Source organism: Pleurodeles waltl, chromosome 2_2 (assembly GCF_031143425.1).
Source record: "Pleurodeles waltl isolate 20211129_DDA chromosome 2_2, aPleWal1.hap1.20221129, whole genome shotgun sequence".
In the NCBI taxonomy this organism is placed as follows: Eukaryota; Metazoa; Chordata; class Amphibia; order Caudata; family Salamandridae; genus Pleurodeles; species Pleurodeles waltl.
In genome coordinates, this window is record NC_090439.1 from 1,015,891,392 (window position 1) to 1,015,907,220 (window position 15,829).

The 15,829-nt window shown below is 37.9% G+C and overlaps 1 protein-coding gene across 2 annotated transcripts in view; it reads right to left on the minus strand.

Moving 5' to 3' along the window:
* Nucleotides 1-15,829, minus strand: part of ADCY8 (adenylate cyclase 8) — a 915,978-nt gene that overhangs the window by 30,834 nt on the left and 869,315 nt on the right. For both annotated transcript variants that reach the window (XM_069220762.1, XM_069220763.1), the window contains 2 exons: nt 11,815-11,973; nt 1,320-1,466 (listed from right to left, as the gene is read on the minus strand). In XM_069220762.1, the coding sequence (XP_069076863.1) occupies nt 1,320-1,466; nt 11,815-11,973 (306 nt within the window). The remainder of the gene's footprint in view (nt 1-1,319; nt 1,467-11,814; nt 11,974-15,829) is intronic.

Genomic DNA, 15,829 nt, shown 5'->3' on the forward strand with positions numbered 1-15,829 from the left:
CAAGTACTCCACAGCATGGCTGGCAAGAAAGGGTATAAAAGAAGGAAATCTAATGACATGGCCTCCTTGTTCACCTGATCTGAACCCCATTGAGAACCTGTGGTCCATCATCAAATGTGAGATTTACAAGGAGGGAAAACAGTACACCTCTCTGAACAGTGTCTGGGAGGCTGTGGTTGCTGCTGCACGCAATGTTGATGGTGAACAGATCAAAACACTGACAGAATCCATGGATGGCAGGCTTTTGAGTGTCCTTGCAAAGAAAGGTGGCTATATTGGTCACTGATTTGTTTTTGTTTTGTTTTTGAATGTCAGAAATGTATATTTGTGAATGTTGAGATGTTATATTGGTTTCACTGGTAATAATTAATAATTGAAATGGGTATATATTTTTTTTTGTTAAGTTGCCTAATAATTATGCACAGTAATAGTCACCTGCACACACAGATATCCCCCTAACATAGCTAAAACTAAAAACAAACTAAAAACTACTTCCAAAAATATTCAGCTTTGATATTAATGAGTTTTTTGGGTTCATTGAGAACATGGTTGTTGTTCAATAATAAAATTAATCCTCAAAAATACAACTTGCCTAATAATTCTGCACTCCCTGTACATTTCTTGTTTGCATTTTATTATTTTCTAAAGGAAGGACATGTGTTATAGTATGCTATGATTGTAATGCATTCTTTGCACACCTCCCCTGTTCTCTGCTCTGCTCAACCATTGTGTTATGTCATGAAATGTTGGTGAGTGACTGGAGGAGTGGGACAGCTAGAGAAAGTGGGCTGAGCAGAGAAGAGGCTGCTTCTGGTTGGGTCTCCTTATTTAAGTAACTTGTAATTTATTTGGTAGCCTTTTAAATAAATCTACAGTCTCAATCCTGTGTTAATTGGCTACATGACTCCTACTTGCCAAGAAGGAATCATTGATTACAATAATTTGCATAATAAAGCACAAGGATACTAGAGAGAGACTCTTGACAGTCACCAGTGCTAAATGCTTAACTGCACAACATTACTCTGGCTGACAAAAAACATGAACCCCACTTGAAACTAGCAATGGCTTCAGATGGCTGACCCAAAACTGATTCTCTGTGCATTTGTGTGCATTGATGAAATGAGCTCTGGTGTCAGTTGCCAGACGTTCAATAGGCACACTGATATATTTCTTTAAGACCATATGCAAACTTGGTGGTGGTGAGTTACACTGATGTGTACATTCCCTCTGCCATGTACAGCACGTCTTTTTGATCCTCTGGTCACTGGACCGGAGGTCACGCTTGTTTGGGTGTAAATATTCCACTAAATAACTCTTACCTCATCAAAGTCAGCAATTATTTCATTCAGCAAACGAAGACATTCCACTCCTTGGTTATTCATTTCAGTCTGGGAGTAGAAGTCTGCAAATCCAGGGATTGAGGCAAACATCACACCAACTGCGTCATATGACTGGGAGTACAACTCCTAGAAAGGTAGAGATACAGAAGGTTCAACCAATTTTAAAGGAACGGGAGCTCAGGATTTATCATTTGTAAGTGTAAGATTTCTCATTTATGTGAATTCTGGGTCCTGGCCATTCTTATAGCAACCCAGTGCATTATGGGAGTTTACAGTCCTACTTTACCTCATTTGAGATGGCAGTCCTACTTTATCACAAGTGAGGCGACCTTTTTGGTCACTAAGATTTGTATGAAAAACTGAACAGGAATATGTGCCTCTCATAATCTTGAATGAGATGGATATGAACACAACGACAGCTAATACAATCCTTTTACTTTGTGTACAGTCAAGTTCATAATGAGCAGTGAAAGGGGAGTTTTCAACATGATATGGCTGATGTTTTTTTTTTCACATGTGCTACATACCATTGTTAGAACACTATAAAATCTTTATGCCAAAATAAGGAAAGTTAACTGTATTTTTTTGTAGTGCTAGTGAGCCCACCGCCTTGCTTCAGGCTTACTGGAACTATATTAGTCTGCTTTTAAAGCTAAACATTCTCTTATAGAAATCGAACACATACACAGGTATTCTAAGCTTACAGATCAGAATTTGGAACTGCTACAAATATCACACTTCTTCCATTCTAAAATGAAAAAGTCTACACCCTCTCTCAGTAACACACCCATTGTAACACAATAACCATGTTCAAACAGAATAAATAACATAGTAAGCAATGTATATAGCACACATTTTATGTCCAGTATTCCTTAGTGGATAATGAAATTGAGGCTGTACCATAGTTCTCCAAATGCAAATATCGCACAATGGTAGCCCCAATTTTACTTCTGTTTGTATATTTTCCATGCTGGTGAGTATCTCCCTCCTTTGATCTTCTTGCTCCATCAGTCATTTTCCAGCATTGCTCACCATGTGACAGTCATTTGCATCCATTAACCTGGCACATTTTTTTTCTTTACCATTCTTGTATTCTTGAAACCTTGTGTTATGTTCACCTCTGTACTTAGCTGATACACTCATATGCCTAATTCTACCATCGCTCAGTTTAAATGCATTTGGTAAAAATGTCTACCACTTATAAAGGTTTTGAGAAACACACTATCTCCTTTCCAAACTCTACCCTGTTACCTGACTTGCTCTATGTCTCAGGTTAAAAAAATCACAACTTTTTCTCCTCATCTCATTTATAATATTTCCTATACATACTGTGTGATTTTGTGATGTTTCCTTTTACTACTTTTGGAGCCTACCTCACCAACTTACCCTTCAACACCCAACTCTGGTTATGGTTGGTATACAGAGTTCTCCCATGTAGTAAAGGGGCTGTATCCTGTGAGAGTGATATTATATGCCCACATCATCTCCTTCACTTTAAAGACAAATTTAGAGTTCCTCCTTTCAGGCAATAGCAACAAATCTCTAACAGAATATCAGAACAACCAATATTGTAATAAAAAATATATTGTCAAAAATATTGATTGCAAAAATATTATTTTCCTATACTTGTAATGGTATGTATGAAAATATCGAAAAAACATTGTTTTACACTAATATTGTTAAAACATACTTGAATATCGCCTTTTTTCATATATATAGTTTAAAATAGTAACTCAAATATTTTAACATATGACATTAATATAATGTAAATCAAATACATTTAACTAATATTAAATACTGTATAAAATATATACTTATATAAACACACACATATACATATGTGTGTAAGTATATATATACCTATATATATATATATATATATATGTAGATATATATGTAGTAACACTATTATTAAAAACATATTTTACATATTATTCAACAAATGAAAAAATGACCAAATTAATACAATTAAAAAAGAAAAATCGTGAAAAAACATTTACTTTAAAATGTTTATATATATATACATGTATATATATATAACTTAACTAATAATAGATATATTTAAACAATATTAGGAAACAACTAACAATAATAGAAATACTATTCCCACTCCAACCTGTTGTTGGACATATGTGCAACAGTAGGGAAAGAAGTGGACTTCGGAGGGGCAAGTCTGTGCATCAGTAGGGAAAGAGTTGAAGGGGTCAAATGTACTACTCACACTACAGTCTGTGCAACAGTAGTGCAGCATTGGACTTAGAGTAGTTACATTTATTATTCCCACCCCAATCTGTGCAACACTAGGGAAAGCATTGGAATTTGGAGGGCAAGATTTACTATTCCCACTTTAGTCTGTGCAACAGTAGGGAAAGCATTGGACTTTTAAAGGGCAAAATGTACTATTCCCACTCAAGTTTGTGCAGCATTAGGGAAAGCCTTGCACTTTGGAGAGGTTACATTTACTATTCAAACTCCATTCTGTGCAACAGTAGGGAAACTGTTAGACAGTGTAGGGGTAACATTTACTATTGCCTCTCTGGTCTGTGCAACAGTAGGTAAAGAGTTGGACATAAGAGAGGTAACATTTACTATTACCACTCCAATGTATACAACAGTATGGAAACATATCTAAATAATCCAATTAATTTACAACAATTATAAAACTCTTAATAAGAAAACAATTAATTAATAAAAAAATATGTAAAATAATAAATGATTAAACAATTTACATGGTTAAACAAATTAATAAAAATTATCAAAAAATATTTTTTACTAAATTACCTTACCACACTATACCCCCACGAACCTAGCAACCAACACTTAAAATATAACCAAAATGAATATTATAAAATTAACATAATTAATAATCAATGAAATAACTATTAACACATAACTAATTATAAGTAATACATTTTAATAACTTCCCACCCTATGCCCTTACAAATCCAGCAGCCCACTACCAATACATTACTTAAAAACTATAATTATTACACAATTGACATCATTACTGATGATTAAATACATATCAATACATTCATGATTAATAATTCATTATTACATAATAAACATCTAACCCTACACCCCTACAAACTCACCAACCCTAAACTCATACATACATAAAAACAATAAATATTAGACAATTAACATAATAATATCAATTACATCATTCAAATAATAATTAATTGTTAATTATTATTATTTAATTAGCTTCCCACCCAATACCCCTACAAACCCAGCAACCAAGACCTAACATATAGCTAAAAAAATTAATTATACAATTTACATAATTAATAAATCAATTAAATAATGAGAAATTATTACTTAATTAACTTCTCACTGTATACCCCTACAAATGCAGCAGCCCACTACAACACTCTAAATCACTATTAGCAATGAAATGGAAAACTATAAATCACTTAAAATTACAAACTACATAAAAAAATTACATTAACAATTAAATAAACAATAACACATAAAATTAAAATATGAACTATAAAACTTCAAGATTATTGAAACACAATATGTTTGACAACTATATAAATGAAAAAAATGTTAACAACAAAGATGATTTTGAAAATGATATTACTTACTACAAAGAATTGCTATTCTTGGCAACAATATTTCTGCATCACAATGTCACAATATTTTTATATTTTATTCAGACATTTCTGCAACTCGATATTTAAAACTCAATATTTTGTCCAAACCCCAATGGCAACATACCTTTTGCCATTCTATTGAATATGTCAACATCTCCATTACCTTCGGTTGATATACTGAATTTCACAAATGTCCCTGCAGTGAATTGGGTTCCAATATCTGTAATTAGTTTTCTTAGTAAACCTTCTCTTTGAAAAACTTCATCTAAATTTCACAATAGTCTCAATACCAGATCAGCACATGCAACAAAACAAGCTTCCAGCTATTTTGAAAATTAATCCATGAGAACTACAGAACACTTTTTGTTACCATTTTCCTCCTTCACAGGTCCCATCACAGCTACTCCAATTGTTTCCCACACTGTATTCAGGCATTTCACAGGCCATAAAGGAAGCTTAAGTGTACTTTGTGACTTTACAGCACCTTCATATTTATGCAATCTGCAATCCTGTACTAAACACCCTGTGTCTTTATCTATTCTGAGCACCAATATAACACTTTTACCCTTTTTTGCTCTCCACAGTCCCAAAATGCACATCATGACATATTTCCAATCTACTTTCCCTTAATTGGGTTGTAGGTACAATTTTAACCCCCAATTAACATGGTAACCTTTTCCACGGAAAGTTCCTGGCAAACGTCCTAAAAACTGTACAGTTTTTTCATTTCAGGTTTCTCTGGCCAAACCCACTTTACATATTCGCGCCACATTTCAAATCAGTATTAACATTACATGAAGTCTTCCACTCTTCCTTTGTTGTGGGTTTATGCATCTCTCTTTGCAAACATGCAACTCTGTAATCCTACCATCCATTTTTAGGAACCTCTTCCAGCAGTAATGGCAGTCTGCTTAAACAGTCAGCTATGCTGTTCTTTACTCCTGGAGCATAATTAATCTTATAATGGCTATAGCATGTGTAAATGGCCCTGAACCCGAGTAATAACAAGGGAGAGGGCCTTTAACATCCCGTATAGTCCGAGGGAGAAGGGCTACAAGACTATTAGAACATTCCACCCAGCAAAGGTATTATAAGCCCTGAGCCACTTCATTGACTTCAGTGGAGCGTCCAACATTCCAATGACTTTTACAACAATTTCCAATGAACTTTACAACATGTTGCAAAAGCATGACAGGCTTTAAAATGCATGCTATTCACTGCATTGTAAAGTTTTATACATACATATTGCTACATATAAACACTCTCCTCCTACTGTAAGGAAAACAGGCACTCTGAGAGCGAGTGTGGTTTAACCTTTAAGTTTATCAAAACAGTAACACGTTTCGGCATGTTACTGCCTTGGTAAACCTGTTCACCACCATCTTAGTTCATCGTTTGTATAGTCACATGATCACATTTTCACACAACGTTTACAACCCTGATTGTTTTTTGTGTGAATTTCCGTCATAATAATACAAAGCTAACTTACTATATATCTGATAACCACATTTACACATTTTCCGCATCGCAAATCTATATTCCAATTTTGCTTGTGTAAAATTTCCCAAATATCACACAACGAGGTAAATAGGTATGCACTAGACTAACATCAAAGTATTAGTGCCTACATTGGCTTGACCTCCAATTGTACAATGCACATATATGGATCTTCCTCACACAGTCTGGCCCAAGTGGGAATTATAAGGAACTCCACCTCTTCTCCATTAGGTAATCACAAACAGACATCGTAATGATATATTTCGATTTTGCTTGCATGTAATTACCCAAATATCACATAACAAGGTGAATAAATAGGCAACTGACTATCATAAAAGACAATGCCTTCAATGGTTTGCCCTATAATTATACAATGCACATATATGGATCTTCCTCACAAAATCTAGCCCAAGTGCACATTATAAGGAACTCCACCTCTTACCCTTTCTAACAAACTCCAGCTTTGTGATAACTAAATTAAAAATACGATTAAAAGCATTTCCCTGTCCGTGTTCACAAACAAAATACTGTATTAAAAAAATGATCAACATTTTATCTCAAATGAATACATAATTCCTCACTACTGTTTGATCCATTGGGTTCCTTAGTGTCTAAGGCAAGTATGTATCTAGACTCCAGAGTTCTTAATTTCTCTTCTCTGTCACCACCCCTAATGTCTTTCAGTATCCCATCATCCACACTATATTTTAAAACATCTGGCTTCCCAGCATGTACCTCATGAATGTGGCGTGGTACCGGACAGGTATCATCTTTGTTTTGAATTGCTCTCAGATGTTGTAAAATGTGTTTGTGAACTTGTAGCTTTGTACTCCCTACATAGATTTTGAGACAGCTACACCTCAGAATATATAATACATATTCACTTCTACAATTATAATTCCCTTTAACTCTGTGAGCTGTTCTACCTCTCACCTGCACAGTATTTATGTTTTTACCATTTTTACCTGCCTTACATCTCATACAAAAACAGTTTCTCGGGTTGAGCCAAATGTTACTACTTACTCCTTGTCTAATGTCACTCTTCACCAATATGTCCCGTGTAGATTTGCCTCTACGGTACGTAATCTGTAGATGTTTTCTTATTTCTCTTCCTAAAATAGGATCACTTTTTAACAAATGCCAATCTTTATTTAGTATTGTTCCTATCTGTAAATGTGCCTTATTATATGTGGTTATAAATCTCTGTTGTTGGCATCCCTCCGATTTTTTAATTTGAGTCCAAAAAAGTATACTCTCTCGTGAGTGTCTATCTACCTTTCTGCTTGCATTGGCCAATGTTGTATCAGTATAGCCTCTTGCTCTTAGTCTTGTCAGCATATCATTTTTGACTGCTGCAAAGCTATTCTCTGTACTGCAGATTCTCTTGGCTCTTAGTAATTCTCCATAAGGGATACTTTCTTTTAATGATTTTGGGTGAAAACTATCCGCATGTAATATGCTGTTGCCCGCATTGGGCTTTCTATAGACTGTAGCCTCCAACCTGTCATTCTCAAATGGAACCTTCATATCTAAAAATTCAATTTCATATTCATTGATATTACTCAAAAATTGTGGGTTCAAGTCGTTCTCATTGATACAATCCACAAACTTCATTGCACTCTCTGCACTTCCACTCCATATAACAAAAATGTCATATATATATATCGCAACCCCACCACAATGTGGTCATTTCAGACATCCAATGGAGGGCTGTTAAGAATCTGCTCCTCCCACCAGCCCATATGCAAATTTGCATAGCTGGGGACGAAGCAGGTTTCCATCGCAGTTCCACATTGCTGTTCAAAGATTTCACTATTAAAGAAGAAAATATTATGACTTAGGCACCATTTCATCATACTAATTATAATTTTACTATGTTTATAGAATTGAATAGGCCTAGCTATTAAGAAATACTCTACGGACCTTATTCCATCCACATGCCAAATTCTACTATACAGTGCTGTAACAACAAGAGTCATGAGTATCATATCTTTTTCCCATCCAACATCAAATACATGTTTTAAAAAATCTGTAATGTCCTTCAGGTATGATTGTACATTTTGCACCAATGGATTCAAGAATTGATCAATGTACTTGGAAACATGCTCAAAGAGACTCTCCTGTGCTGCAATGATTGGCCTACCAGGTGGTGTCTTAGCATTTTTTTATTTTTCAAATAAGGTAGAAAACAGGTAACTTGGATAATCTACCTTTAAATAACTTTATTCATCATTGCTAATTAAACCATGCTCTTTCCGTTCCAATAATTCCATATCAAATTCAGTTTTCATACTCTTTGCATATGCCATGTCTACCCTCTTATAGCAGCCTTGATCATTTAATTGTCTGTAAGCCTTATCCATGCAATCACCTAATGACCAAATTACTATATCGCCTCCTTTATCAGAAATTCAAATCACTATTCTAGGATTAGTTGCCAATTTATCCAATGTAATTTTGTAACTGTTATCTCTTGTTGTCTTTTTGCTCATTTCCTTTTCTCTCAGTTTTTCATATCTTTCAATACCGCTTCAGCAAATGGATCTATTACATCTCCACAATGGGCAGGTATAGTCATAGATTTAGGTTTAATTGATGGTCCCCCTTCCTCATCTATTTTTATTCCTTCATTTACCAGACGTTCAATTAAACAATCCATCAATAGTTTCCACTGCATCTTGTTCCAATTCCCATAATTCCTCCATCAAAAATATATCCTCAATTCCTGAGTTAATCTGCTCTAGCTCCACTTCATTATATTTTCCAGGTTTTTTCTTTACTTTGTGTATTTTTATCAGTTTCAGTTTCCTTACATAGAGGAAAAGGTCCACTCTACTCTGTACATAATCGTATTCATTAGGTTCACAGAAGGACAGACCTAGTGACAAATTTTTCTCATCTTGCACTTCCAAACTGATATCTGATTGATTAATTACCATAGTGCTATCTCTTAGTATTGTTTGTTGCTTCGAGTCATTGTCTCCTGATCCTCTCTGTGGGTTTCTTTTTCTCTTACCACCTTGTCTCTTTTTTCTCTACCTCTTCCTCTTGGCCTGTCGTTTCTCCACCATGGTCTGTGATTGGTCCTTTTGTCCCTTCATTGAAAATCAAACACTTCTTGTAAAGTGGTATGTCTTTTCATTCTCGTTGATTCATCTCCATCCGTATCTGAGCTTTCACTTACATCTGGGATGATACCCCTTGATGTTGGATCGGAACCTCCTTTGTTGATCCTAGTCATTTTCTGTTTTCTCCAATTGTCAAATTTCCTTGCAATAGTATAAATTTGGCCAGTTTCATAATCCATTTTGTCTCTTTTAACTTTGTATGTTTTTTTCTGTATGATATCCTCTTCTATTTTAGACAATCTGTCTTCCATTACTTTATTTAAGGTCTCTACTAATATCTTGTCTTCAAATGATGCAATTTTAGTTTATCAATATCTTCAATCATTTTATCTCTATCTATCATCATCCCTTCCAAGCACTGTGCATTGTGTGCCACCCATTATTCCAACATTTCAGGATTGGGGTCCTCATAAGTTGGTGTAATTTAGATTCTTAGTCCTCTGGGCGCTCTCCCTGCATCTACATATCTCTGTAGGGAATCTCTTTTCCACCATTTACTCAGTTCTTTCTTTTTCAGACGCTCCAAATCCCTAAATGAACTATAAATATTCGTTTTGTCTTGTTCTAGGTCAGATGGCACAGAATTACTGCTATTTCTGATGGACTTTGAAAAAAAAAATCTGCTGTCAGTTTTCTGTCCTCGTAATTACTCTGTATGTTGCTTGCCATATTGTTCAATCCTCATATTATCACCAAAACAGTAGCTTAAATTCAAGACTTGAGTCTCCAATCTTGTTACAACAATCATCAGCATGTGCAGCATTGAATTTCAGCAGCTCCCAGGTCTGCCTATGCTTACAAACGTAAATGTACATGCTTACCTTCAGTACATCAGTTCCTGACTAGGGGGTCCTCTGACTCCACTGGCAGGTCCTTATCTGACTGCAGAAGTGGGTTATCCACAGCAAAAGTCTTGGGGTGAGGTGGAACAGGTGGGTAAACACTATCACTTGGTTGGCATTGCCTCTCCACTCCTGAACACCGGTGGTGCCTATTTGGTGACAATCACCATTGCGTCTGCAAATAAACACTCTCCTCCTACGGTAAGGAAGATAGGCACTCCGAGAGCGAGTGTGGTTTAACCTTTTATTTTGTCAAATCAGGAATGCGTTTCGGCTTGTTACTGCCTTTGTCAACCTATTCACCACCATCTTAGTTTATCGTTTATATAGTCACATGATCAGATTTTCACACAACGTTTACAACTCTGATTGTTTTTTTGTTTTTGTTTGTGAATTTCCATCATTTTATCACAAAGTTGACTTGCTATATAGCTGATAACCACATTTATATATTTTTCACATCGCAATGCTATATTCCAATTTTGCTAGCGTAAAATTACCCAAATATCACACAACGAGGTGAATAGGTGAACTAGACTAACATTAAACTTTTAGTGCCTACATTGGCCTGCCCTCCAATTGAACAGTGCACATATATGGATCTTCCTCACACAGTCTAGCTTTATTTCTCTTTGTTATTTCATCTGTCGATTTGTGATGCATTCTGCGTCATGCATAGAAAGAGGAAATCACCTCTAAAGATTGTTTTTGTTTAGGAAGCTATCCGCTCCCGCACAAAAACAATCCTGCCTGTATCACAAGCAGCCTTTCACCATAGTGCAAGTCTGTATTGGCACTAGGCAGCTCACAATGCGCCAGTGCTAGGAGGGTGCAGAAGTGCATCATATCTTAGTAGTCATAGTGCATTCTGCTCTCTCCATTTCACGCAACATAGCTCAGCAATGTTTTTTGCTGCCCTGCGTTGCCTGAAAAAATAATAAGTATGTCCTGCAGTGTAAGGTGGTGAAAGAAAGATGCGTAGGGTGGAAATAAGACTAAGCAACCTTGGCATTGGCAACTCTGTCACTCGGCAGTGACAGGGGCAGGCCCATAAGAAAAACTTTGACTCTGTGCACTTATTTTAGATTGTAACAAACTAAGCAGTGCATAACTTGCAGGACAGGTAACGTGACAGGTAATCAGAGTTGACGGACCTGAAGTAGGTTACTCCATGAACACCCAAGTAGTTTATTCTCCTGGGCATTAGCCCTTTGGCAGCTCCCTGAGAGAAGTCCTCACAACTGTTTTCCATAGCACTCACTGTTTAACAACTGTGTTGTATAAATCTGACAGGAGGCTCTGAGCAGAATAGTATGAGAGCTTTTCATAGCAAGCAGCAGAAATCAGTATGTCAGTATGAGTACCGTATCATACGGGAGAATTCAGCAATATACAAATAAACACTTACTTCGTTATCTCTATCCTTCTCCAGGAAATGTCGAGCAACGTGGCTAGGAAGAATGTTTCTCAGCATGTTTTCGTTGTGCTCCCTTAACTCCTTCATTTCGTTGATTTCTTCCTTGGCCTGCACACGCCACAAAAAGTCCAGCCTTGCTGTGTATTCCAGCTGTGTACATAAACAGAGAAAACAGACTGATAGCAGGAAATGACTGGCGACAGAATCTAGCTGAATCTTGTTGTTTGTAATTAGGGTCGGACTGGCCATATCGGGCATCAGGCGTTTTCCTGGGAGGCTGGAAGGGTGGGGCCGGTTTTGCAGCATTGGGGTCCGGTTTTGTGACTAGGGGTCAGTTTTGCAGAAGTGCTGCAATATCGGCCCCCAGTAACAAAAACAGCAGTGCTTTGCACCAGCCCCCCTCAGCCATCCACCCGGGCCACCCCAACCCCAATTCGAGAGCTGGTCGGAATAAATTGCCAGGGCTGCTTTGGGTTGCCAGTTCGGCCCTGTTTGTAATTCATTCATGATAGTGTATTGAAAGTGAAACAAGCTGTGAGTCACGGACATATACAGACTATTCTATGATCAATTATGTACAATATCTTCTAGAAACAGGGGGCCAGATGTAGGTAGGTATCCCATTGCGACTTGCAATTTGCGAGTCATAGCGACTCGCAAATTGCAACTCGCAATCCGAGATGCAGAAAGGTGTCTCAGACACCTTCTGCGACTCGCTATGGGGTCGCAAAGACCCACCTCATGAATATTCATGAGGTGGGTCGCAGTTTGCGACCCCATAGCGAGTCTAGTCACTCACGGGGATGGTGGCCTGCTGGAGACAGCAGACCACCATGTCCGGGACTGCTTTTTTAATAAAGCAGTTTTTTTTTCTCTTTGCAGCCCGCTTTCCTTAAAGGAAAACGAGCTGCAAAAAAGAAAAAATTCCGAAACCATTTGGTTTCGTTTTTTTCCGAGTAGGCAGTGGTCCATAGGACCACTGCCTGCTCTGAAAAAATATTTTTGTGGGCATTCACAAAGGGGAAGGGGTCCCATGGGGACCCCTTCCCTTTTGCGAATGAGTTACCATCCACTTCAAGTGGATGGTAACTGCGAGTTGGTTTGCGACCGCTTTCGCAGTCTCAAAGCAACTCAGCATCGCGATGCGGTCGCAAATAGGAAGGGAACACCCCTTCCTATTTGTGAGTCGGAATCACATTTTGCGAGTCGCTACCGACTCGCAAAATGTGACTCTGCATCGCGTTCAGCCTTTTGCGCCTCGCAAACTGCGTTTTTCGCCGTTTGCGAGGCACTAAAGGCTTCCTACATCTGGCCCAGGGTTTCTGACAGTTATTCGCCATTAACGTGGGAAACTTTGAAGCTATGGATAAAACCACACCTCTCCGGACTAAAGAACCCTTATTTCTTGAACCAAAATAGTATTGAGCACGGGACATGTATAGTTCTAGTGCACACACAAGCCCTCATCTGCATCTGCTTTCCTTTGTTAACTTTTCCAAACATTTTATAAAACGCAAAAAGTTACCACATACACACAACTCAGTGGTCTGTAATAACACCTTCAGACAAGAAGTTATTCAGCAGTTTCTTTACATACCTGTTTGTGTGCATGCATGTCTTGGCATTTGCAGAGGGCAAACCTAGCTTGAGAGCAAAAGACAGGGGGCATGGCCATCTGAAGATACAGCTATTGATGGGTGGTTAAGTATGGGCTGCTGGTCAGGGTAGTGCTCCTTGAAAAAGTATGTTTCAGTTGTGCTTATCTTATGTTGAGGACAATGCTATTCCAGATTCTGAGAGCACAGACAAGGCTTTCCTTCTGTTTTCTTTCCTTCTTGCATTGTTTTGTCTCCAGTCTGGGGAAATCCAGTTCAATGGCCTGACATTGTCCCCCAGACATGTCTATTTTGTTTGGCAGGTAAGTTGGGGTCTTTTATTAATTGCTTTAAAAATAATGCAGCCCATCTTGAAGATAATCTGGCCTGTAAGGGGAAGCCTTTGTAATTCTTTTAACATGGGACTGACATGGTAAAATGTCTTCAAACCTCTAATCCATCTGTATGTAGGATACCCTTCATGGGTGCTAGTGTGGTATCCAAGAGACCACTGAACATGGTGTTGTCTTCCTCCAGGTGGGCAAAGGCTAAGGAATTGGTTAGCTCTGTTGGCAAACAGGAGGATTTCAGTCTTTGTGGGGTTTGGCTTCAGAAAGGTAGTTGACATGCAAGATTGGATGAGTTTGTGGATGTTTTGTGAAATAATAAGGTAGTGCTAGCATCACTAGCAATGCAGCCAAAGTGATTCCAATTTGTGTTAGACATTGAGGGCTCAGTTAGGTTTTTGTCTCATTTCTCAGTGAGGTATGTGAAAACAGCATCCAGTGAACCACTATACATAACCTGTGTGTCTCTGTTTGTGTTTAAAATTTCTCATTCACAGCCACTTTTGAGTTCTTTGTGCAAAAAATAATCCATACTGATTTTGTCTATGGATTTTTAATGTCTAAAGCTTAGATAGAAATGTAAATCACACACCACAAAAAAGGTGAACAAAAACATTAATTAGGACAAATCAGAGGAAACTCATGTTGAGGCTTCAAATTCTCAAATTACCACAGAAATGGAAAGAAAATATTTTTTTTCATGGTCCCCCAATTGTTTTGACAGCTTTTGCTTGCTTTAGTATTCTATGCACCATACTACTTCATAACAAAAATACAACGTTTGTGGTTCCCCATTAAACATTTACTATATATTGGATTTATTTAGCTTTCCTGTAAAGCCATCGTAGATGGAGCAGAGAATGCACTAATGGCTTTGGAATTAAATGCCATGTGGGCTGCCATGTGTACAAAAAATACAGCTGCCAGGAGAACTATGGTGCTGGGGCTGCCCTGCAATTTAAAGGCATTGCAGTGAAATATAGAAAGGAAATGTGTTTTTGTCATGTACAAAGTCTGAGTTCTTAAAATACTTAAAAGCTGTTTCAATGTAAGGGCCAAGCTAGATTAACCATTATCAGGAATAGGTGTGAATAAAACCTTGAATTTATGTCGTCACCGGTGAAAATGCTAAAAGTTAATTTCCATTTAGTTTTAAATACCTAATTTGATGATGAACATCATTTTTTTACTGGAAAGCAGGTTTATTAAAAGTACTTTTTGCAGTGTGAGTCAAATCTAGCCTAGAACCGGTTTTGCCTCCACAGTCCCAATATACATTCCGGGCTAGATGTAACCACCTTGCTCTCCAGAGGACAATAGTCTAACATCTGGGCCCAGGAAGGTAGGGGTGAGGTCAATACCTGGCCCCTTAACATAAGAAGGAAAGTAGCAGTGGGCAGAACAAAGTAAACAAAACACAATACTTCTTTTGACTTGAAGGATGCCAATGGGACTGATGGGATCTGCATCCATTCATTCCCAGTTATTCCTAGATCCTTCCAAATTCCACCAGCAGATAAAAGTAGTTCTTAAAACTAGCAGAGGGAAGAGACCTCATCTAAACAGGAGAGTGCTTTAGGAAGAGCCAGAATGCCTTCTGATGAAAGAGGGGTTAGACAATTTGGATACAGGGTTTCAGATAATTTTTACTGGAAATCAAACTTGCTTCAAAAAGAGTTGGGCAAGGGAGAGAAAGTAAACAGTATTGGGTGGGAGAATCTCCCTTGTCACAGTCTAGTGTACATGATAAAAATTGCATCTGAACACTACCTCCTCAGAATATTCCTCTGCCTTGGGAGACTATGGGCCCGATTAAGACCTTGCTGGTCGGACCGCCAGCCCATAACGGGGGCAGTTGGGAGGACGCCGCCAAGCCGGTGGCCTCCCCACCGCCATGTCAGGACATCCCCGCGGAGCTGGCGGCACAGTCAGTGCGGCGGCATTGGCTTAGGCTCTAAGTGAGAGCTAAAGTCAATGCTGGCAGCACTGACTGTGCCTCCAGAAAGTCAGCCGCACTGTTGTCATGCACCATGTCGTGCATGGTAGACAGTGCGCATACCAACT